General features: G+C 47.6%; 1 protein-coding gene across 3 annotated transcripts in view; it reads right to left on the reverse strand.

Moving 5' to 3' along the window:
* robo3 (roundabout, axon guidance receptor, homolog 3 (Drosophila)) overlaps positions 1-24,284 on the reverse strand; it is a 125,876-nt gene that overhangs the window by 2,372 nt on the left and 99,220 nt on the right. For all 3 annotated transcript variants that reach the window (XM_018755447.1, XM_018755446.1, XM_018755448.2), the window contains 20 exons: positions 22,769-22,893; positions 20,724-20,895; positions 18,166-18,371; positions 15,349-15,430; positions 14,677-14,845; positions 12,763-12,929; positions 12,471-12,592; positions 10,448-10,664; positions 10,170-10,294; positions 9,896-10,073; positions 8,249-8,467; positions 8,117-8,156; positions 7,869-8,008; positions 7,243-7,518; positions 6,925-7,069; positions 4,399-4,623; positions 2,201-2,385; positions 1,289-1,402; positions 1,016-1,186; positions 230-369 (listed from right to left, as the gene is read on the reverse strand). In XM_018755447.1, the coding sequence (XP_018610963.1) occupies positions 230-369; positions 1,016-1,186; positions 1,289-1,402; positions 2,201-2,385; positions 4,399-4,623; positions 6,925-7,069; positions 7,243-7,518; positions 7,869-8,008; positions 8,117-8,156; positions 8,249-8,467; positions 9,896-10,073; positions 10,170-10,294; positions 10,448-10,664; positions 12,471-12,592; positions 12,763-12,929; positions 14,677-14,845; positions 15,349-15,430; positions 18,166-18,371; positions 20,724-20,895; positions 22,769-22,893 (3,218 nt within the window). The remainder of the gene's footprint in view (positions 1-229; positions 370-1,015; positions 1,187-1,288; positions 1,403-2,200; positions 2,386-4,398; positions 4,624-6,924; positions 7,070-7,242; positions 7,519-7,868; positions 8,009-8,116; positions 8,157-8,248; positions 8,468-9,895; positions 10,074-10,169; positions 10,295-10,447; positions 10,665-12,470; positions 12,593-12,762; positions 12,930-14,676; positions 14,846-15,348; positions 15,431-18,165; positions 18,372-20,723; positions 20,896-22,768; positions 22,894-24,284) is intronic.

The following is a 24,284-nucleotide window of genomic DNA, read 5'->3' on the forward strand; positions in this document are numbered from 1 at the left end:
TGATTATAGTCCCGTGCGCCATAATTCATCCCGGTAACTTGTTGCTCGCTGGAAGCCCTCTTGTCCTTCGTGGTCCAGTAGAAGATGAGAGAACAAGGCCTGGATGGTGATGTAGTATCCCTCAACCCCAGACAGGGCAAAGCGAGTAGCACTTTGGAATCCCAGGTGCATCTGCGTGTGTCTGAAACAGGATGAGACAAAACCTTCCTCGCTGTACAAATCACCGCACCTCACTGCGCTTCCTATTTGACCCCGGCCCACGGGATCCTGTGGATCCTCGCGATGACGAACTTCCTGTTGTGGAGCAATTGCTTGACATCTGGCCCCTGGCAAGGAAGCTGGGCTTGCTGTAAGGGATTACGTCCTCATCTGCACAAGACAATGTCCAGAAAATTAGGAGAAAATACCTCAAAAGTACATCGTGAACTAGATACTAACCAGATTAAAATTCATCTGATATACGAAACCAGATTATCCCTAACCTCTGCCTGTCGGGATGAACGGATTTGTGAGTTTGCAGATGTAGTTCCTTGGTGTGTGTGTGTGTGTATGTGTTTTACAGCATAGCCAGGTTGTTTCTGTGTAAGCTTATGTGACAATCAAGCCTTGTAGAAGTGTGTTAGCAGGTGTGGAAATGAGTTACGAATGGAGAAGAGGTTGGCCAATATGATTATAAGGCATGCAGCTTCATCACATACAACTGTATAATGAGGAGTGTGCATTATAGCGAAATATGAATATAGCTATGGGGTGTGTAGATAGGCATATGTGTATGTGTCATATCTCCAGTCATATCTCCCCCCCTCCATTAAGGGCGTACTTGGTGTCATGCCCTGAGCACTTCCTGAAGCCGGCATAATTTAGAAAAATGGAAAGATGGTCATATAAATGTGTGCCTGTATAGATGTGTGTACAGTGTGTAAAAATGTGTTAGGGAATATATGTGTTTATATGTATCTTTAAACGTTTCTGCGTACATCCATGTGTGTATTTTTGTATAATTGTGTTTCCTTACCCTCCTTGCGGCGCTGTCCAGCTCCCCTCCTGTGGGCATTACTCTCTCCTCTCCTCTCCATGGAGGAGACGGGGCCCCCTTCTCTCTCCAGTGGTATCCCTCCACAGTCGAGGCCCCCCTGGGGCCGTAGGGGTTCATCCGTGGGGGGCGGCTCCGGGGGAGGCGGTAGGTCTGTGGATGCATTGTACCGTTACTCATCTGAAATAAGATGCAGCTCACTGACGCGGACTCACTGATCCACGTCACGGTTCCTCGGGGGTCGCAGGTCCTCACCTCCTTGGTTCAGCTCTCTCCTGTACTGGTTGCCCTTGGAGGTTTTCTTTTTGGCTCTGGACTTCTGCCCTGGGGGTGTGTGTGTGCTGTCTGCTGGGGAGAGGTGGGATCGACCTGCAAAATGCACAGGCACATTCTCTCAGCGTGTGTGTAGAGACTCGCTGAGTGCATCAGTGGGGTGCACACAGCAACGCACACAGCAGTATTCATAATACACACAATGTACACAAGATCATACACAACAATGTGGTTAACAATCAGCCTTGTTTTAGAACTTTTATTCCTTCTATTGGACGGCACGGGGCTGCCAAATCTGTGTTCAGATACAGCTCAGTTTCTGTGGGGTTTGAATATTTCCCGCATTGATACATAAGTTTCCTTCAATCACTCTGGTTTCCTCACACAGACCAGACACACACGTCTCAGGGAACTGGAGAGTCGACATTACTCCTAGTGTGTGTATGAGTGAGTGCGTGTGTGTATGGTTGCTGCAGGGACAGCCTCCGGACCCTGCATTGGATAAGTGATTACTGATAAAGAAGGGATGGATATTCCTTTTTTAATTGGCTAAAGGCGAACATTGTTTCTACCATTAAGGTCATTATGTCATCAATATCCGCAAACCATTCATGCCACGCAAACGTAGATTTGATCAGATTTGGTCAGATTGGTCAGTGTTTTGCTTTTTCAGATTAGATCTTTCCTATGCCGGGGTGCGCTGTGCATGATGACGATGGACACAGGTACACCGAGAAATTACTTTCTCCTTTACAGGGAAATTTGTCTCAGAAGATAATACGCAGAAGCGCATTACACAGGAGACTAGACAGAAAACAGCAAATTAGCCCAGCTCATTAGCTTAATCCGAGGACCACAAAGACAAACCCGGGTGTAGCTTTCGGGGAGACTCACCCGGTCCCCCGGTGCCGATGTTCTCCGTGCTCTGCGCTGCCCCCTGGCTGAGATCTCGCCGGTGACCGGACCGCCCTGGTGTGCCCAGCTCATGGCCATCCTGATAGGCTGAGATGTTGGGGTTGGACAGGTTCAAGGGTGGGCTCGGAGCCCGTGGCACCGGAACAGGACCGCAAGGCAACCTCCTGCGAGGACACGGGCACACACTCGGTTACGCCATCCACACACAGGCAAGTGTGCGAGAGTTTTATAATTGAGACGTAACAGAGCTTGTTTTACTCCCAGGAGGGAAACCGATGAGGCATTGCTGAGAACCTGACTTCAGTTGCCTGTGTAAACACGACTTTTCTTTTAAAAGACACTCTATATCTGAGGGAACAGAAAGTACCAGTGTCACAGCATCTATTCTTGTACACAAAGATGTGCTGTTCTTTACTGATACCCAAAAGTGGCTGAGTCTTAGTTGTTCTGAGAGTGGAATGAATAAACAAGGAACTTACACCACAGGAACGAAGCATACACACCCCAGCAGGGCGCAGCAGGCAAGTAAACAAAACTAAAGCGCTGCGCTGCACAATCAAGTTAAGAAACTCTAGTAACTAGAGTTGGACTGCTACACCCAAGCACATTGATAAATTACACTGTGACTTTAAGCATTCTCATTCTCTCGTTCTGAGTTCTCTGGCTGTCAGCTGGTATTATTGTTACTACTGTTACCACTATTTATTGCTATTGCTGTTGCACTACTCGCTGTCATTGTCACTGTTTTGTTTGTGCAGTATTTCTATTGTCTCTGTCCTTGCCCACGGTCTGTGGAGAAGCATTCAGGAAGAATTTCATGATAAACGTACATTGTAATGTATCTATGACAATAAACTTGGAACTTTTGTATTCAAATCTGATGTGGAAAGATTAAGAGAAAAATGAAACAGCAGAGGGGGGAGCGGTGGTGCAGCGGGTTGGACCGGGTCCTGCTCTCCAGTGGGTCTGGGGTTCGAGTCCCACTAGGGGTGCCTTGCGACGGACTGGTGTCCCGTCCTGGGTGTGTCCCCTCCCCCTCCGGCCTTACGCCCTGTGTTGCCGGGTAGGCTCCGGTTCCCCTCGACCCCCGTATGGGACAAGCGGTTCAGAAAATGTGTGTGTGTGTGTGTGTGTGTGTGTGTGTGTGTGTGTGTGTGTGTGTGAAACAGCAGATTAAACAGCCTGGATTTAAGGGAAAAAAAAAGTTGGCGGAGTCCCATTCCCACACATGTAAGGTACATTGGTGGGACCTGCAGCCAGGAAAGCCTGGGGGGTGCCGCTGCACATGCACTGCATGCTCACTGCACGCTCACTGCGCACACAGCACAGCCGTTCCTGCTCCGGGTCCACGCACTCTTGCCCTCTGGCTGATTACCAAAGGCCCACAAGATTAACATATGTTAATATGTTGTGTCCCTCATTTCTAATGCTAGTCCATGACAATTACATTGTTTTGTTTCTTTATTGTGGTACCATACAAGAGGAGTCAAAGGCAGACAACAAAAAGCCCCGCGTTGGGAGTACAACTTGTTTCTGCCCAGGAGGAGTCAAGCGTTAGTGAGTGACAAGTGGACTGTTGTTCTACCTTCATATACATTTTGGCCTTTATACTAGACATATCTGCACAGGTCCCGTCACCACAACGGAATGCCCAGGAAAACTGGGCAGTCCCTGGCACCTGGTACCCCTAGAGGTTTCGCTTTCTCCCCTTCTTCACAGGTGGGTTTTTTTTCCCCTCTCCTCATTTGCAAGCTGACTTATCCTAATAGTTATCGCTCTCTGCTGCCTCAGAGAATGAAAACCTTTATTGTTCCATTGGGGTGCCTTGCGACGGACTGGCGTCCCGTCCTGGGTGTGTCCCCTCCCCCTCCGGCCTTACGCCCTGTATTGCCGGGTAGGCTCCGGTTCCCCGCGACCCCGTATGGGACAAGCGGTTCTGAAAATGTGTGTGTGTGTGCCTTCTTTGTTGTACCGCTCCTTGGAGCTGCGTTCAGTATGCTGTGACATCCTGGTGAGATGAGCACTTTATAAAAATACACTGAACTAAATGAATCAAAAAGTGCACACAGCCCCTGGACTTTGATTACTGTCCTCCAACAGAGACAATATTAGGACTGGGTCTCTGCCCTTGCACCAGATGTGCGAGAGGTAAAGGCACATTTTCTACCGTGCCATACCTTGCCAGCTGGGCAGTGTCAGGGTGCTGCAGACGTGGGATGTCCTCGCAGGGCCGGCCTTCCTCACGGGGGGAAGGGGTGAGCGTGGCTGTGGACTGGTGGCTATAGGAGGTGGCCGGGGATGATGCCTCCCCACGGGGCGGCGGTGGTGGACCATCCTCCACGGAACCGTCCATTAGATACGTCCTCTCTGGCAAGGGTGGGCACCAGTCCTCCTCGTCAGAGCTGGGGGGAGGTTAAAATGTCAAGGGTCAAACACTGCACGCTGACCACAGACTTGCCACCATCCCTACAGCTGTTATGAAAACACCGTTTCTGCCTGCACACCCCGTCCACCCGATGCCTAAGTGACATGTTTATTTCGTCATGGCTTGGCCCCAGTAAGAGCATTTGACATTTCCACTGCAAATTAATCAAGCTAAACAACGCACTCAATTAGCGTCGGCAAAATGTCTGCCGCTCCTTCCTTCCCATTCTTTGACTGGCTATGACTGCAGCGCATTACCCCTGAGAACACGCGTCAGCGGCTTTGTTTATGCACTAAATCTAATATTAAAAGCCCTGTCCGATATAATCCCCCTGCTCAGGGTTTGTTTACCAGAAATGTGTCAACTTCTCAGTCTTCAGCTGCTTTGAAACAAGGGTGAATTATGTAAACCAAAAGAAAAAAAATTAAAAGCATTAATTTTGAAGTCAGGGTAGGGAACAAATTTGACATAATGGCTACGTTCTTCCAAACAGCTGAACCAAATTTAAATAGGAGGACAAACACATGATGCTGATGGATAGCTTCAGGCTAGTGTGACTGACACCGAGACTGGACTAACGGTTCCCCTTTGTCTGCGATGCTAGTGATTCTGAGGTTGGATCTCAAAGACCCTCTGCAGTAAGGCAACAGGTGACAGCCGTAATGGTTCCGCCTCTTTAACCGGAGGGGTCGACCATATCGCTCGGTGGCGTATCGATTTCCTCTGTTCACAGCCTAATTAGACAGTCAGTCTCGCCGGCCACAAAATATGTGGCTTTCAGGTCTACAGGAGGTATTAGATGTCAAAGAGATGTAAATGCATGATGTAAGGAATGGCTGGGAAAGCAACCCCCTGATCCCAGGTTTCCAGCAGCTTCCACACCCACTTTCTGATGACCTTTTCCCTAAAAAACCTCTGTAGTCTAGGCCAGCCTGCCCAGGAATATTCAGTACACATTCCATGTGGCGGAAATTTAATTCTGAAGCATATGAATACTCTCTTCATCACACAAACACAAAGCAGACGGAGATGGAGGACAAATACAGAATCTCAGCACCAGTGGAACAACTGGAAATGAGCTTCGGGAGGCGCCGCTGAGGAGTGCCAAAGGTCACCACCGCTATCCATGGTTCATCAGGAATCCGAGAACTTCACTGCAGGCTAGAAATGAGAATCAAGTGTGGTTACGCAGCGGCGGCGTCACCGGGCCGAGCTCAGTGAATTCTTCTGTGTTTCTCCTCGGGAGGTACGAGTGGAGGAACTGGGCGAACGCCGGCTAATGTCGCTACATGGGCATCAGATGGGAGACCTTGTCAAAGTCGGTCAGACTGCCCTGGTTATCTCCACAACGTGATCTACCTGTCAGCAGCGGTTGGCGACACTAGCTAATGTGCACTCCCACCCGTTCCAGCAAAATCCCGCCGATGGCTATTTGAGAGGAGTTGAGGCATGTAAACCCGATCCTCTCGTGTCAGGCTTTGCACGAACCCCAGAAGTATTTTCTCTTGTGGGAACTTGGGCCCCAGTACGCAAAACATTATTAACTCCCATCAGTTTGTGCTGTAATGTGAAACTGTAAAGAGGATGAAAGATGCATTTATTAAAAAGCTGGAGGATCTGCAATCCAAAGTTCCCTGCTATGGAACAGCCACAGACAGTGAGGAGACGTCGTGTGAAATTTCATTACACCTCACAGAGCCTGTCAGGCAAAATCACAAGAACTGCGGTGTGAGGTGGGCTGGGGTTCAAGCTGAAGTGCGGGTACACTGACCAGCAAAAATGAAATCAGGCAGCAGATGACGTAGTGGTCAGAGCTGCCACCTTGTACTCATGCCACCCAGGCTTGAATCCCACCTCCTGCTTCAGAAGCCTTGGTCAAACATACTGAATTGATTCAATTAAAATTGCCCAGCTGTGTAAATGGGTAAATCAGTGTAAGTTGCGTAACATAAATCTCTTTGGTTAATAAATAAATGTAAAAGTACATTTATTTATTTAACAGACGCTTTTCTCCAAAGCAACTTCCAGTGAACTCTATGTAGTGTTATCAGCCCACACACCTTATTCACCAAGGTGACTTACATTGCTAGATACATTACTACAATGGGTCACTCATCACTAAGTAGGAACATAAGGACCAGGGGTGATTTCACAGGAAGCGAGAGGAACTGGTGAACTGGCTACACCAATGACTGATTGTTCAAGGACTGTGGGAACCATTCAAACTTGTCCTGCAGGAGGAGCTGTGGCCTGTGACAATAGCGATAACATGTCTCACCATAGGTCCCCTTCCAGGGGGCCCTTGTCAGCCTCCGCTGTGCAGTGCTCCAGCTCCCCTGTGGAGGGGGGTGGGGGCAACGCTTCAGCCCAGCTGAGGGAGGGGGTCTTCACTGGCTTCCCCATGGACTTCTGCTTCTGTTTTACTGTCGAAACACAAGATGGAACAGAAATCTATTTGTGAACAGTGACACTGAAGTGAAAAGAAAGCAGATAGCTCTGCACTTCTGATTTCACGCACTTCTGACTTCACTTTACTAGTGTAAAAAATGGCAGGAGAAATGCAATTAGACAAACTAATGGATTACGCTGTTCCTACCGTTTTCTGTCCTGGAGCGGTCGGGCTGGGCGTACTGAGCCCCCGATGGTCCCGGCTGCAGCATCCAGTGTTTGGCCTCCTGCTCTGGGCTGCATGGTGCCTGGCTAGAAAAGGGCATGACTGGCGTGCTGGCATAGGGTGTGGTGTGCTGGGAGTAGGGGGCGCCAAAGTTGTGCAGGTCCTCGCTGGTTGGGTCAATGGTGCTGTATATGGGTCCCTCGGTGGATCCGGAGCTGTATTTTTCTGTCTGGCTTAGGTAGTTGGAGATTCCTGCTTCTGAGAAGGCAAAAACGGGAGCTGAGAAGTAGTGTCTTATGGAGGACATGGAGTCGTTACATTAATGGAACAAGAAGGAAAGAGCTTCTTCATATACATTATTGACACTTTTCTCCAAAGCAGCTTACAGTGCTGTACTACTTTCCATTATTCAACCCGTTCATAGAGCTGGGTTATTTTTTCTGGACCAATTCAGTGTAAACACCTTGCTCAGCAGTAATACACCAGGAAGTGGTATTCAAACCTACAACTTGCAGCAGCTGAAACCACTGCACTTCCAGCTGTTGTCACTCACCATGTGGTGAATGCCTGCAGTTTTAGCTGTATAAGGATGGAAGAAGAGGTCTCACCATTGTAGTACCGTTCTGTGGAGTCATGCTTGGAAGTGCAGCAGTTCACAGAGTCCTTGCCGCCATGGACAAGGTTAGTTGTTGGCCAGGAGTCAGCCAGCCATGGGTAGTTTCCCATACTGGCCCCAAGGACACCGGGTCTACAGCCAAAGAATGTGAAACACCACCCTTTATCACTGCTTTCCTCTACCATTTCTTTTTATTCCAGTAATTCATTTCCTCACGATTCTGAGATTTGTTGCCCATACCTTCCGTTGAGTCCTGACGCCTCTCCGTGTGGAAACCCAACTGCAAAACAGGCAACACATCATTGTGAGCTTTTCCATGGGGTTTTCTGTGAGTGGGCAGTAAGACGGCTGTGGAGCCAGGCCCTCGCATACCTGCAGGGGTGTAGGCGAAGGAGGCTGTGTAGTGGCTCAGCTCCTTCCTCTTCTTGCGGCGGCAGTAGATCCACACACTGAAGCCCATGAGGATGGCCCAGCAAGCACCTCCGATGCCCGCAATAAAGGCCGGCTGCTTCACCACATCGGTAATTTGCTCTGCCAGGCTCACGTTCTCATCCGCATCGGCAGGGGCAGGGGATTGCTCTGCAGGCAGCTCTGGGAGATGAGTGCCACGAGAAACGTCATGCCACAGTATGGAAAACAGGCTGTTTTTCTGCAAATGTGGCCCCTCACAATTCAGTAGCTTAAAAACTTCTGGTCTTTTTTGCGTTGAAACACAGTACACCCTTCCCTCATGTAACATAGTCCTGTACAATGAAAACCACTACAATGGCTTATGAAAATAAACTTACTATTTTTTTCATGCAATGGACTTATTACTCCGTAAAACGGAATCTTTTCCTGGTAATTTTATATTCACACCAGGTATTTTATTGGCTGTCAGCTATATGTTTCACTTTGCAAGGTTCTCGGATGTTATGCTTCTTCCATAAAAAACCCAACTACTTTTAATACATTCTATTTGCTGTCGCACTGACTCTAGATCTAATCACAATCTAAATCACAAACACTGCTTATAAAACTATCAATTAAAATATCAGATTCAATACTAAGTTTTACAAATTGTTTGAAAATGTTAATTGAACTATTTAAATCATAGAGCTTTCATGTAATATTTGATTAACAAACAGCTTTTATAACACCGATACCCTTACACTATTGTAATTAAAATGTTCATATTGTGGTTTACAACTCCAAATGCAACACACGTTGCAAAAAATTAACACTCTATTACACAATTTATAGTACCAATTTTAATAATTTGAAGAAATGATAAAATTCATAGTGATGAACATTTTTGTTTGTTAGAAATATTATAAAATGTACTGTTATAATTGTTGTGTATAAAAAAGATGATATTTTTTCCATAACAAATCATTTGTTATTTGATCCCTTAATAAGGGGGGGGGGCACAGTGGCACAGCAGGTTTGACTGGTGCCCGCTGTGTGGTGGGTCTGGGGTTTGAGCTCTGCTTAGGGTGCCTTGCGGCAGGTTGGCTTCCCTCCAGCATGTGCCCCCTCCCCCCCTCAGCGTTGCGTCCTGCAAGGCAGCGACCCTGCTCAGGACAAGGGGTTGTTGACGATGGATCCCTTAATAACAGGAATTCACCTAACAGGGTTGCAACCTTGGTACATGAGGGATGAGCATAAATATTCTACATAGACTCCATACAGCCTTTACATGCCATTCAATTAATGGTCATAATTTACATTTATTCATTTAGCAGATGCTTTTCTCTGAAGCAACGTATCTCTCATAAAATAGTACAATAATTGTTAACCTTTATTTAGCTCATGCCTTTGTCCAATTTGACATTGTTAGGTGTCAGATTTACAATCATTTACCATTTATAGACCAAGGTGTTCTTATACTATCAATCCCCTTCATCAAGGATTCGACAATAGCAGTTGTATTTGAACCCCAAACCTTCAGAGAGCAAGGGAAAAACCTTTAAAATGGTGAAATACCTTTGGGCCCAGCTGTAATAAAAATACAGTACATTGGCAGCAGGGGGGACTCACTGATGAGGACAGACACGGGCTGACTGCGTGCTCCCACCCCCGCGCTGGTGACTGCTGCCACCTCCACCTGGTACAGGACCCCTGGCAGCAGTCCCTTCAGCACTGTGGACAGCATTGTGCCATCCACCGTCTTGTTGATGTGATATCGAGTGTGGGTATCATTGCCCAGGCACCAGATCTGGAGGGATGCACACATTTAGACTGGACTGTTTCTCCATTTTGGTTTAGTAGAATCAATTGTTCTTTTAAACAGCCATCACTGTCTCTGCCCTACCTTGTATTCCTGGATGATTCCGTTCTGTGTCTCGGCAGGTGGCGGTTCCCACGAGACACTGATGCTCGAACTGTTGCCCAGCTTGACTGTCACCACGGTCACGGCTCGAGGGGGTGTACTTGGGACTGGAAATAACAAAATGTGACAAAACATTGTGTAAGGGTTTCGGACGGAGGCACTATTTAACGCTTATGAAAACAAAACACATATTTTCTCTGTAAAGGTGTGACACCAAAATAGAGTACTTCTTTAATGGAGGAATCCCAATCTGGTCTCACCTTCCTCAGGTGTGCGGACCAGCAGCACCCGGCTATCCATGCCCTGGAACTCGTCAAAATATGGCCGGACCTTGATCTCGTACTCAGTGCCTTTGCGCAGGTCAGCTATGATGGCACTACGCTCTGGGGCCGCCTTCACGTCCTGCCCTTGCCAGGTGCCGCCCTTGGGACGATAGAGCAGCCGGTAACCCTGGATGTACTGGGACTGGCGGTCCACCTGGGAAAGACAGGGCAAAAGTTAACCTGGAATTCAAAAATGATAAGACACTGAAAAATGATCCATTCAAGTATGTGTCACTACCAGAGTATAATGCAAATTTCTTCTAATACACACACACACATTTTCAGAACCGCTTGTCCCATATGGGGTCGCGGGGAACCGGAGCCTACCCGGTAACACAGGGCGCAAGGCCAGAGGGGGAGGGGACACACCCAGGACGGGACGCCAGTCCATCGCAAGGCACCCCAAGTGGGACCCGAACCCCAGACCCACCGGAGAGCAGGACCCGGTCCAACCCACTGCACCACCGCGCCCCCCTATTTCTTCTGATATTATTATTTTATTCTAATATTATAACCCTGTGGGGGTGCGGTGGCGCAGTGGGTTGGACCACGGTCTTGCTCTCGGGTGGGTCTGGGGTTCGAGTCCCGCTTGGGGTGCCTTGCGACGGACTGGCGTCCCGTCCTGGGTGTTTCCCCTCCCCCTCCGGCCTTACGCCCTGTGTTACCGGGTTAGGCTCCGGTTCCCCGTGACCCCGTATGGGACAAGCGGTTCTGAAAATGTGTGTGTGTGTGTGTATTATAAACCTTGGTATCCCATTTGGGTTACAAAAATTCAGCTTTATGAGGAATGTCATTTAACACCCCTACTTCGGCTTAAGAGGCATTTCACTGCTTTTACAAGGACTGTGAGCTTAACAACAGCTGAGCAGCATGAGACCAGAGCTGCCATGCAGCCTTCTTCACAGTTAAAGTTTGGCTTGTGCTGCGTTAAGTTCACAGCCTCCATTACACCTTGTAGTGTTTTCACTGATTTCTCATCTTTACGGTTCTGTTTATTTTGTGAGAATTTGTAATGTGCATGGTACTGTGCAGGTAGACAGCCATGCAGTATTATTAAGTAATTAATGAGGTGAAGCTGCCAATTTGTGTTACGAAAACTAACGTTAACTACTGAAGCAACCGTGTCCATTTTAATGGGATTTGGTGATATTTTAGCATACATTGGTGTCAGTTCTGGGACTCAGGAATCCCTAATAATGTTCACCATTGAAATGAATAGTAAATATATGTTTTTTAATTAGAATTCACCTTACAAAGGGCTTTTTCAGGAGCACATTACCGTCATAAGGTGGGCAAAGATTGCACAATATTTCTATGTTGAATACAAAATCATTCATTCAAAAAAACTAAAGTCTGGACCCTCAAGGGCTTCAGTAGGTTTAGGAGTTTCGGGTGTCCACCTTGCTTTGAAAATAATTGTCTAACGAAATAAATGTTAAAAAATGAAAAGTTCTACCATTATTACTGTCTACGGCATAATTCTGTTTGAAGGTAATCCATTTTCAGTGCAGTAGAGTACAATATCGTTTACTAACTTATTTACAGACATTTTTCTAGGAGAACATCCTTGGCTTTCATCAGATTCTTAGAGGGTTCATGACCTAATAAAGTTGAAGAACCTCTGAGTTGTTCTATATGGTGTTCATTATTAAATTAAATTGGGTTTGTTAGTTTGGTGGATTCAGTGTGTTGGTTTGGTGGATTTGTTGGTTTGCTGGGTTTGGTTTGGTTTGATGGTTTGGTGGGTTTGTTGGAGAAGGTAGCTAAGCTTCTTGGTCTCGGGTCATGGAGATGTCTGTTGGCTACGCTGGATGTTCTCTGTGGCTTGATGTTGGTTGGACTGGGTCTTTGTGTACAGCTGTTGATATATGTGCATGGGGTATAACATCTTGTCCTGTGTATCTTGAATGTCTTAATTAGTTGCTTTGCTCTCACTTTTATGAAAAACTGAACTACTCACAGTCCAGGAGACCTGAATACTGGAAGCAGTCAGGATTACAGGCTCTTGGAGCTGAACCACAACCTCGCCCAGCTCCCTCTGCACCTGTCTGTGGTCCACACCCTGACCCGTCGGACTGACATCTGCCCAAAGCAAGGACACATCAGACAGGTCTGTCCACTTTGCAGAGACAAATCATCAGTCCTCATTAGCTCCAGAATACAGTCAGCCTGCAAGACATCACAGCAAACATCCCGACCCAAGAACAGCTCTCATTCCGTTCCTGAAGGCACCCCCTTCCCACGGTGCAAACCTTGGGTGCGGACAGGCTCCGAGATGGGGCTGGGGTCACTGAGGCCGAAGGCGTTGACCGCTCTCACGATGAACAGGTAGACAGTGTTGGGGTACAGGCCGCTGACCGTGTGCTTCTCCAGCTTCACCAAATCGGCCACCGTTTGCCAAGTGCTACCTGCTGATTGGCTGCATCATCGAGGTTAAAGGGCAAGGTGAGCAGTCATCACTTGTAAAAAGGAGGGATTGATGCTAAAGGAACAAATTGAGCCACTCTTCACATATCTAAAGGGCACTTAAGTGGAGAAGTGATTGTGTTTTTTCCCCCGAACTCAAAGAGTCTTATTCGAGTATTCACAAGCAAGGCTGTTGTCATTCAGCCAGGCTTATTATCATTAAATGTTCTGTTCAACGATGCTTTGCATGGCTGAAGCGGCTCAGTGAGTCCCTGATTGCATTAGACATCCAGGCAATGACAAAGCTATTCTTAGCTCACTTGTGTTTTTACCCGCAAAGAATTAGATGACAGAACGATGCGGTAAATAACGCCAGCTGCAGAGATGACGGCTGAGCATTCCTTACCTCTGTACAATGCAAATGCTGCTTGTTTTCGCACATTGTGTGTGGAGGACCAGTCTAAACTCAAGTTTTATTTGTAGTGAATAATTAAAAAAACAATCGTGTAATGCTCATCTACCAAGGACAAGAACCAATAAGCAGGCCTAGCTTTGGGCAGGTCTTTTTAATTTTGTCCCCCATCCTCTGCCTTGCTGTCACTCTTGTTTAGTGCCACTGTCACGTGCTCCGGGTTCTATTTTATTTCTCCCAGCCCCCAACGTGGCAGACGGGCTGACTTTATGGCCGGCCTGCAGGATTGGACTGCGGCAGTAAAGGCCCAAGTGGGTCGTAAATATTCCTCATATGCGGACCAGGACAAGAGCCATAAATCCAAGGTCACTTTGTCGATGAGAAACACCAAGCTCCATGCACTCTCACCCCCGGAATGCCATACATAGGGAAATACACCCCCCTCCAGCCCTTGTGCCATTTTCATAACAAGGTGTCGGGGACTGAAGGCTCCGCCTGCCTTGCCTACGGCCCTCAGCACCCAGAGGTCAGGAAATGCTGCTGTAAACATTGCATTAAGCCTCTGGCTCTCTATAAAGAATCAATTTTAGGGAAGCGGTGCAGCGCTAACTGCTGCCCTGGGGGGTGGGGGTGGGGGGCGGGGGGTGGTAACCAGATCGGAGCTTTGAAGCGGCATCGAGCACCAGCGCACACACCTGCCTTCCCCTAGTGCCACACAGTCATAGTAGAGGCTGTCACACACTCCCGTGCTCCATGTGAGACCTATCTGAATTCTGTAGAGTTAACAGCAGCCCACGAACTGTGTTAGCGGGGACTGCATTTGAATTCATTACCATTTTACTTTTCAGCTCATGCACGCCTCTGCCTGTGTATGAACTGCACATAAAGGGGGTTCGGCATAGCCGTAAGTGCGGTCTTCACTCCTCCCTTGAGCCAAGGGTACCGCTATCTGAATGTGAACGAGGTCGGGTGCTGGATTCAAATAGGACTGGGAGGGGCTGTCTGTCGCACCCAGGCGCCTGCACTGGAAAGCTGACAAACAATTAATAAAGAATGAAAAATGTCTGAGTGCAGTATGCTTCTAGCAAGAGGGAGGAACAGTGTCTGAGACTGGAGGCACAAGAGGGACTATAGCACGTGCGCAAGTGTGTGTGTGTGTGTGTGTGTGTGTGTGTGAGGGCCTGCCAATTCGTCTCGTACCGTCCAATTTCTGTGTTAATTTCAGACTACGTACCAGGTGTTATCCATATGTATCTCAATGTGTCATTTTCTTACTGTATATACCTTAACACACAAAAACACAACAAACACAGTTTTAACAACTGACAGGATGCTGTGACCCCCTCACCTGAATGCCTCGATAATATAGGAGGTGACAGCAGCTCCACCCTCGTGGGGGTTGGGCTGCCACGTCAGAGTGACGCTGTTCCGGGTCACGTCAGTTACCACAGGCTTCTGGGGTGGTCCAGGAAGCTGGATGGGCTCTGAGGCCTGGGCAACAGAGGGGGCGCCCCTCTCTGTTGGGACACGCAAAGACACAGAAAGGTTAACGGTCCTCAAATCGGACTTAGCCTGAGGTCCGTTCTCGTTCTTGTCGTCAACCATTTTGATCTCTGTCATGGTGCTCTTCAGAACCTCACATCATGATGTACAAATAGAAGCACCTGTCTAAATGACTGATCTTTTATTAACACGCAAGACATCTGTTGCTGGCATGAAAGCAGTGAGGTCTGCATGAATGAGCGCTTGCAGAGTCAGGTTCAGCCATTCAAGGGAAGTGTGCACGGTGACATGAGAAACCTGGTGCACGCTGCCACCCATCACTGCGCCGCCACAGACATGCCAGCTGTTCCTGCAGTATCCTCATCAAAACTGAGCTTTATCCAACTAGGGAAGTCTGTTCCAGCCATGTTCCCTTTAAGCATAGCGAATCCTACACTTCATTACTTCTCACGTCACGTCTAGTTATTAAAAATGTGATTTTCACAGGTTGTGTCTGAATTACATGAAAAGATGGTACCTTTCACTGTGAGAATTCCACTCCAACTTGTTTCACCGCTTGAGCTGGAAGCGATGCAGGTGTAAGCTCCAGAGTCGGTCTCCTAGCAACAAAAAGGACCCAGTCAGCCCCTGTGTAGATGTATAGATGCTCAATGATTTGTCACTTTGCTTTTGCCCCTCTGAGGTTATTTTCCATTTTTTTTCTTCTTCAAGCATGAGACACTGTTAGAGCTCAAGAAGACCCTTGCACTGCAATTTCGCCCCAGAGGTACTTAAGTTCACATAAACACTTCTGTCACGAAAAGCAGGCAGTTCTGTACATCTGTGCTTGTGTTCTCATAACAGTTATCATTTGTGGCTCAATATAGTGAAATGAAATGCATTATTACAGGTTGTCAAGCGCTTGAGCCATTTCTCGCCCAACTGCAGTTAACAAACGATTGTCTCCTGTTTGTCTGCCCAGCACCAGACCAACTTGAAAAGGACACATTTCCTGCCCACACCCAACTGCCAATGCATTTAGTGTGGTGACTAACCCAAGATGAAGAGACCTTTTGTTTAAAGAGAGGGTGTTTGGGTGGGAGTCCGGCAGCAGTGATCACACCTGACAAGCCTCCCTGCTCTGATGGGCACAATGTTGCTGAACAAGTGGGAAACCAGGGCTACTTCCGCTTAGCCAGCCGATTAGCTACTGGACGTGCCCCGCAGACAAAAAGTACCTGCACATTAACATTTCATTGTGTGGCTAAGAGCGAGACAATGCCAGAAATTGCTCACAACAGCGGAAGCTAATGATGCTGGCAATTCAGATGCTGCCCATGGCTCACCACAGGAAACAGGGCCTGGATCGCAGACACCACAGGAAGCCTTCATTTCACCCACTCAGTGCCCTTGACCTCAGTGCAGTTTCAACCAATGCGTCAGTCTTTGTGAAGAGCATATTGAAATAAAATGTTGTTTTTTTTTTTTTAAGGCAAAATAAGGCAGGTCAGGGGGCAGGTCAGGATCCAAGGCTGAACATACTGTATGTATATTCTGCTCTGCTGAGAGTGTTCAGTTTCCATGACAGCAGAGTGCAAACTGTTTAGACTAGCTTTAAAAAAAAAAAATCTGTAATCCAACTGAATGAGGAGCATAAGGGGCCATTCAAGGTTGAACCCACCCCAGCCACATCTCCTCAGGATGAAACAGCCCTGTTGGCAGGCTCTTGACAACCAACCCCATTCCTGCACTGTCCAGCTGAGCCCAGGTGAGTGACACGGCTGGCGGTTGCCTGGGCACTATCTGCGGGGTAAACTGGCGGCCACCTCAGTATTAATCATGCATGGAAGCACTTGGCTGTGTGCTAAACCTGTGAAAAATGGACGAGGGAGAGTCAACAGGGAGCTAAATGTTTCTCCTTCTTTCTCTATTGGCTGCCCGATCTCTCTCTCCCTCCCTCCGTATGCCTTGTGCTTTGACACAGCAGCAAACACACACCAACCTAATATATTACATACTTCTCACAGTGTCGTGCTGTTTTACTGACAAGCAGCCCACAGTCTGTCAGAGCCTTCAGGACACAAGTGATGTCTTCCTGTTCTGATGATGGTAACAGCGCCTGAGGAACATGTGTCTCAAAAATCTGGATCACCAATTCACATTTACTGCGGTCGGGAAGGTGCGAATGTGTGTGGTGCAGTCTGTGGGGTCTGGGCTTTCAAAGAGGTTTCAGAGCACACACCTAATGGGACCTGCATGACTGAGATAGTTTTGCTGAAATTACTTTAAGGTTCATACACGATAACAGGTATATGCAGAAATAAAAGTGCAACGTCTCATTGTGCTCCCTGAGGGGCAAATCGATTTGGGGCATTTTCCTTTTAGTCAGAAACCCGGCTGCTGGTGAGAACTCGTGAGCAGGACTGCGAAACTAATGGTTTGAGAGCAGTGGGTACGCTGTATGCTGCACATGCTGTGGTGCAAACCACTTCCCAATCCTCTCCTGCCACCGCAATGAGTATTTAATTAAATCTCCAGGATCGTTAATCACTCACGGCCGCAATCAATTAACACATCCACCGCGTCCTGTGTTGCGCTCTGACCTCAGGTGAGACCTGGGTGCCAGAGGGGCCGACGAGCCGAATTTCATTACAGCTAAATGAGCGGGTGCACTAACAACTGTTTCCTCATAACCCTGTGCCGGTGCTGGGGCTTTACCGCAGTTTTGTGTCCAGCTCCGCATGATCGATTTAACCGTTATAGTGTCCGATGTGGGCATATTAATGTTTCAGTCAGTTACTGTCGCATGGATTCTTCACTCACCTTGGCCAGAAATACTTGTGTATGTGGTTATAGTTATAAAACCTGGGTCTATAATGAATTGGACTGCGAACATTTGCCCTGATACATAGATTTATCCACGGGAAGCACTACTATGAATAAACTACTATAAACAATATGGGATAGCCAGTAGGGTAGTGGTTAGAACAACTGCCTTTGGACCCTAAGGGTACAGGTTTGAGCCTTACCTCTAGCTGTAGTACCCTTAAGCAAGGTACCTACTCTCGATTGCTCCAGTAAAATTATCCAGCTGTATAAATAGGTAAATAATTGTAACCTCAACATTGTAAGTTGCTTTAGAGGAAAGTATCAGATAAATGTAAGCTGCATATTTTTTTTTTTTTTTTTTAAGTACAACAGTAATAAAGACTTATTGCTGGCATAATCATCTGTGCCAGCTCTCTGCATTGAGAGCTCTGTGTGGAAGCGCAAGAGGGAACTTCTGTAGAATTTTTATTTAAAGAATTTGAAGTCGAGTGAAAATGATTCAATGTTCGACTCTCAAGTACCATACCTGTAGGTCTGTGATCTGCAGAGTGCCATTTTCCATCAGGCTGATGCGGGGATCATTTCCCAGGATTCTTTGCCCATCCTTCTCCCACTGGATGCTGGGTAAGGGGTTACCCATCACATGGCACTGGAGGTGCATGGTGGCTCCCAGAGCCACTGTCTGATTGGCTGGACCCTGACGGATGATCGGGGGAATACGATCGGATGCCGCTAGAAAAGAAAACAGAAGGCTTCAGTTTAAAATATGAGGAAAAGCATAAAGTTGGGAAGAATTAGCATACAGAACGTGTCTGGCTTCACAGACAGTAGTAATTTGAACAAAGACAGGAGTGCTAATCGGAGACCTCAGGGTCTCTCCAAAGCAGACTGGGGGGGTGGCTCTATTAATAAGCCATTATTAACCCAAAAAGTAAGATGGGCTGAATTCTCCACACACCGCCTCAGCTCTTTCTGAAAATGGCACACAAATGACTACATGCAAACAAAATGAGCTACACTGAGATGACAACATTTTAGAATCAGTCCCTTTTTGTCCCTTTCTTATTATGTATTTGCCATGAGTATGGATTTGATATTAATGCGGTTTTGCTAGCCATTGTCCAAAAGAACATGGCTCTCAGGAAAGCTGCTAATCCGTTAGGCTCAGATCGATGGTGCGCTATGCTCTCAGACGTGTGGCCGTCTGGAAACCGCAGCCGACGATTAGTTGTGAGTAAAAAGCTAATTAAGGGCAGTGGGGGGGATTAATTGATTACTCAAGGATGCATTGCAGCTTCAGAAGGGCTTAAGGAAATGCCAGCAAAAAGGCCAGCTCTCAGCCAATCCCTGCGCTTTTCTCAATGTCCATGTCCGAAAGGAGCCATTTTCACCAACCGGACTGCCCTACACTGTCGCAATAACACGTTTATTCCAGTTTTTCTCACATCACCACAATGATGTTCACTCAAAACAGAGACATAATGGCTTAACATACCCTAGTCAGCATGAATAATACATAGCTTTTACTAGGCAAGAACCAAAACACTCTCCTTCTCTACTGACCTAAGTACGGGCAAAAGTCCAATAATAAATAAAACATGTCCTAGTTCAATATTTAACATGCACTCTGCTGAAATATGTCTTGTGGTATAAGTGCCTTGCAAGAAAAAGCAAGGATCAGTTACGCTTGATATAAAAGTAGTCAGTGAACTAATATTCCTACAGTAGCAGCCCAGGTCAAAAGCACAGAGGGAGATGGGGGACCTGGAGCACCTGATTAGAGCACTGCAAAATCCAGCTGAGGACCGTTTGTCATGGCTAGGCTCCGCTTGTGGACACAATTAAGGCCAGCCACTGATGAGGCCCCTGTGTATTGTGGGAGTTCACAAATGGGAGACAGAGGATGTGTCGGGGAGGCAGGGAAGTGTGGATAAGTACAGGAGACAGAGGGGGGCGACTGTGGTGTCTGGTAGGTAGCCGCCCTTACCTGCATGCATGCAGGGCACGTCTGACAGGCTGTTTACAAACCTCCCCCTGGGCAGTGGTGCCCTTTGCACGACCGGAGCGAGCTTCTACTTGTGTGTATGTGTGTGTGTGTGTGTGTGTGTGTGTGTGTGTGTGTGTGTGTGTGTGTGTGTGTATTAAACATGCTACTGGGACCTAGCAGTTTATGGCGTGGGACACTACGGGGTGCTTTACTACCTGGCTGTGTGTAGGCTGTGTGCTCTAAGACCAGTCACTGGGCACAACCAGCATGCTATCTACTGAAAGGGCCTCTTCTGACATGGAAGAGGCCCTTCTCTTGACAGCATAAGATTATGTTTCACAAGCATTGCTTTGCTCCCTGCAATCCCAGTGCAAGTGGAACAGAATTGAAAATGTACTAAACAATATAGGAGCTTGCCCCGATTGTACATTGCAGGCCTCAAATTCAGTGGCGCAGACGGATAAACAGTTTATCCCGTTATTGGGGAGCATGACGGAGGCGGCATATGTTCGGAGGTTATTTGCATAGCGCGATTCCAAACTTGTCCTTCTTGATTATGTCTCACGAGTCTCCTGCTGCTCACTCGTTTGGGAGGTAGAAATTTTAATTTGGACAGCTTTGAAGGGCTTCTTGTTTATTTCGTTTTTCAACAAGTGCCCAGGCTCACAGAGAGAAAAGGGAGATGAAAAAGGCTGTCGTTCAGAGGAAGTTGTGCGTCCAAAGGAACGCGTGCAGTTTTTGTCTTCGAATTAAAACGATTCATGGAAATTTTTCAGACGGTGCCCAGGGGGTGGATACACTGCACGGGTTTTCTCGATGGACCCACACTAGTGTGGGGCTACGAATGGAACAGAGCATGCACCAACTCTAATCTCCAGTTCCTGGTGGCCTGATTCCTGGGAGGTTCATGAAAGCCATGGCTTAAAGTCGTCACTCGTTAAGCTGTTTGGTCACAGATATAAAGGATCCCAAGCAAGTCATCAGTGGACAACTGGCAGAAGAGAAAGAAGCACCCGGTGATGGCGAAATGTCGTGTCATCGTGGACCGTGCCCGAAGACTCCACCCTCCATCTCCTTATCTGTGCTCTGGTTCTCACCATTCTCCACCTCCAAAAGGGCCTTGGTCAGGATGCTCCCTGCCACGCTGATAGCCTGGCAGATGTAGTACCCAGAATCCTCGCTGCGTACGTCTGTGATGGTCAGCTCCCCACTCAGAGACACAGAGAAGCGGCCTGACTGTGCTGGGGGCTGGCTGGGAAACAGCAGAATCTGTGTAAAAAACATGAAAACAGTCATTAAACCATGTATCTGCTTATCAGACTCTTTATCCCCAGTAACTTAAATTTTATAATCTGTGCAATAAACGGAAGTTCACATCAAGCACTTTTTCTCTAGGGTACAACAAGCGTACTTCCATTGGTTCATTCCAATAAAAATTTTAAACTCATCACTCTTCTTCTCAAAATACTGTTCGGTGTAATCAGCGGTCTGTCTTTAACAGTTATAGTTGGCCTTTTTCAATTCACATTTGGTGGAACCTAGCAAACCAGAGTTAATGTAGTAGGCAAGATGAGTTTCCCTGTCAAACAGCCACAAAATGAACAAATACGTATTTTAATGTTAGCAGACAGACGACAGCTTCTAGGAGCTCAGTGGTCCTCCGTAATAATATGTGTCTGTTAACTGAGAGAGCACCGAGCATTTGAAGCCAGTGCTGTATCAGATGTGCTCAAGAAGAAAAATAAATAGAGACAAGGATGGGGGGGCAGTGAAGGTCTCTCACTTCTGTGCAGGCCATACACTGACTGCTTCTTTATTGACTCAATGGTCGTGGCACGGCAGTGGGGGGGACCGGGGCTCGGAGCACGTGTCTGTCGGGGCTGGAAAGAAAGTCGGAGGTTTGGAATACAGTTGGGGATTCAGTCAAGCTGCCTCCCGCAAGGGGTTGAAACTGAATCATCGATGGGCCACGGGGTTGAGCTGATAAGGTCAGCAGATAACCCTAAAAATAAAACCCAAGGGAGGTAATGGGGGAGGGAGAGGGAGTACTCGAGACGCATTTGCTTTAAAAAAATGAAAAAAGCCGTCTGGAATTCATTTGCCGGTGGTCTGAGCCAACGTCCAGAGGCTGGAGTCTCTGAACTTCTGCTCCCCCCAGAAGGCCGAACCAGAAGGACATCCATCTCATCCCCAGAGGCACGCCGACTAAATAGTGCCTTTCATTTTTTCTACTGCCTTCTGTCAAAAGCTATTAATAGCTAGGTGGAGCACTTCTGTGAGGGTAAGTTGCTATCTGCAGGCACTCTGGCGCAGGCAGCGAGGTCCTTTTCACTGGTGGATCCCCGAGAGCCCTGTGTCTCTTGAACACCTCTGTCCCCAGCTACCCCTACACTCTCATGAGCCACCCCCATGGGCTCCCACGCGTTCCTATCTTGCCTTTCTTTGCCCAGCACAGTAGCCTACCGTGGGTGTGCTCCTTGCCTTACGCTGCCTCCCTATCTCCAGCTCCCTGACATTCCAATCTCTATTCACTGCGTGATATCTTTTGGGCCGTTTGATCCCATGCATCGTGGGGCCAATCACACAACCTCCTCTCCGCTCCCGCGTGTGTTCCAGCATACCCTGTTCTCCACGGGAGAAAGGCTGCACTGAAGAGACAGCTCCCACTTCCATGCCATGGTTCACCCACTCCACTCCCACGCGCGCCGCATCAACCAAGTGCCACTTATGTGGGCGGGAGCTGTGCGTTCCAGACTGCAGTTCGAGATCCACCATTCACTCAGACTCTGAGCAGCAGAGAGAGGACAGCCTTGAACCACAAGGCTGAGCTCCACTAACAGAACGATCAGATGCTTTGTTTGTTGACCACTCAACAGCAGAAGCGCGTGCTTTAGAGGGCACTTGTTTCAGATGTTGAGTACTTGTTCTGGTGTATGTGTATATATGCAAATGAGTGTTTCAAGGCAATAAAAAAGAATGACGAAAGAAGTGTTTTGCACTTCAATGTCAGCCTGTATAAGAATACACTTGTCAGCAAACAAACCACTTTACAAGACCACTGTCTTTATCAGACAACCACACAACACCATTGCTCTCACACAACTACAAGGTGCCACCTCAATGTCCTCATCATTGTTCCTACCTGGCTTCCTTCCTTCTGCCAGAAGACAGCTGGTGGTGGGTTGCCCTTGGTGCCGCAGAGGAAGGTGATGGTGCGGCCCTGGGCAGCGATCTGGTCCCGAGGACGGATGACAATCTGTGGGGGAACTGGTGAGAAGTGGTCCAGATGAATTGGTTTGCACAACACTGCCAACTCTGTACACAGTTTGGTTCTCTGCACAAACACACTGTGTGTCCGTAGAACTAGCAGTAATCGGGTCAAAATTGACACTGTGCTCATCAACAGAGACGGAGCGATGAGACTGGGCGGGTAGTGGCAGTTGGCTTTGTGACAATAAAAGCCTCTCGCTCCCTGCAATAACTCAGCTGAATTAACACACAATGTTAAGGGTAAGGGGAACAATTAGATCACTGAAGCCACAAATCTACAGCCTGAAACCCCTGTACACAAAGAAAACAATGTGGAATTTTGTGTGCGGAAGTTTTCTTTGTTGTCCTGACATTGTTTAACACATTTTCTTTTTACAGACCATTACAGCCGCAATGGCTTGGATTTATGTGCTAAATGGTGGTTAAATATTAACAAAGAACAATGGTAGAATATAAGGCTGAGTAAGTGCTCTGCGCAGCCTTTGAAGTAGTTAACAATGCCGGAATTCATATGCCCAGCTACCCATCGTGAAACTACAATGGAATTTCCCCGTTGCGGCTTATGTTTTCTGCTTTAACTGAGTTATTGATGCTTCTGCCATTTTACACCCACAAGTGAGGATTAAACGTGAGTAACGGACTGATACATTTATTTCCATGGAGCAAATGTAATTCAGTACGAGAGGCCTAGACACTGGCATGAGCTGTGGGCGACACGGGGAAATATTTCAAAGGATTCCTCTAGATCCCTGCGAAGGGATGTGCACATTCCACTCTGCACCACTAGTTGGGTCAGACTCACAAGACCTAGTTAGTCCTAGCTAACCACTTGTGTCTGCCCTCTCAAAGGCATCCAGCGGTGTGGCCTGATGCACATTAATCTGGCAGGCTTTTCCTTTTCTCGGGCCACTTAATGTGGTAGAATGCTGGGGTCTCAGTTTCATACAAAAGATGAGGTCATAGTTCACCTTGGCACACGATCCTCAGAAGGGGTAAGAGGTCAATCTCACCACCTACAGAAGGGGGGTGTGAGACTTGGTGGGAGGCCGTCAGCCCTTCACAGACCCCAATCCAGCACCGTATGTCCCCTCGGAATGGCCAAACACTATTGATCACACCCAGAGCAACAACCCCTACATCATGGGAGGTCACTTTGCATGGCGCCACCACCTTTGACCTTCACAGCCTAATTGATTTATCATCTTGCGCCCTCGCAGTTCTCATTCCCTTTCTGCTTGTTAGGAAAACAAGACCGCAGTGGGGTCTTCCCAACCCTGCAACCCGCCATCGCACTTTAATACCACAGCAGTTACCTTCCTTTGATCCACAACTCGTAGATCAAACGGAAACCCTTCACATTTGCAAAACAATCAAGTCACAACCTATTT

The sequence above is a fragment of the Scleropages formosus genome, chromosome 4, assembly GCF_900964775.1.
Source record: "Scleropages formosus chromosome 4, fSclFor1.1, whole genome shotgun sequence".
In the NCBI taxonomy this organism is placed as follows: Eukaryota; Metazoa; Chordata; class Actinopteri; order Osteoglossiformes; family Osteoglossidae; genus Scleropages; species Scleropages formosus.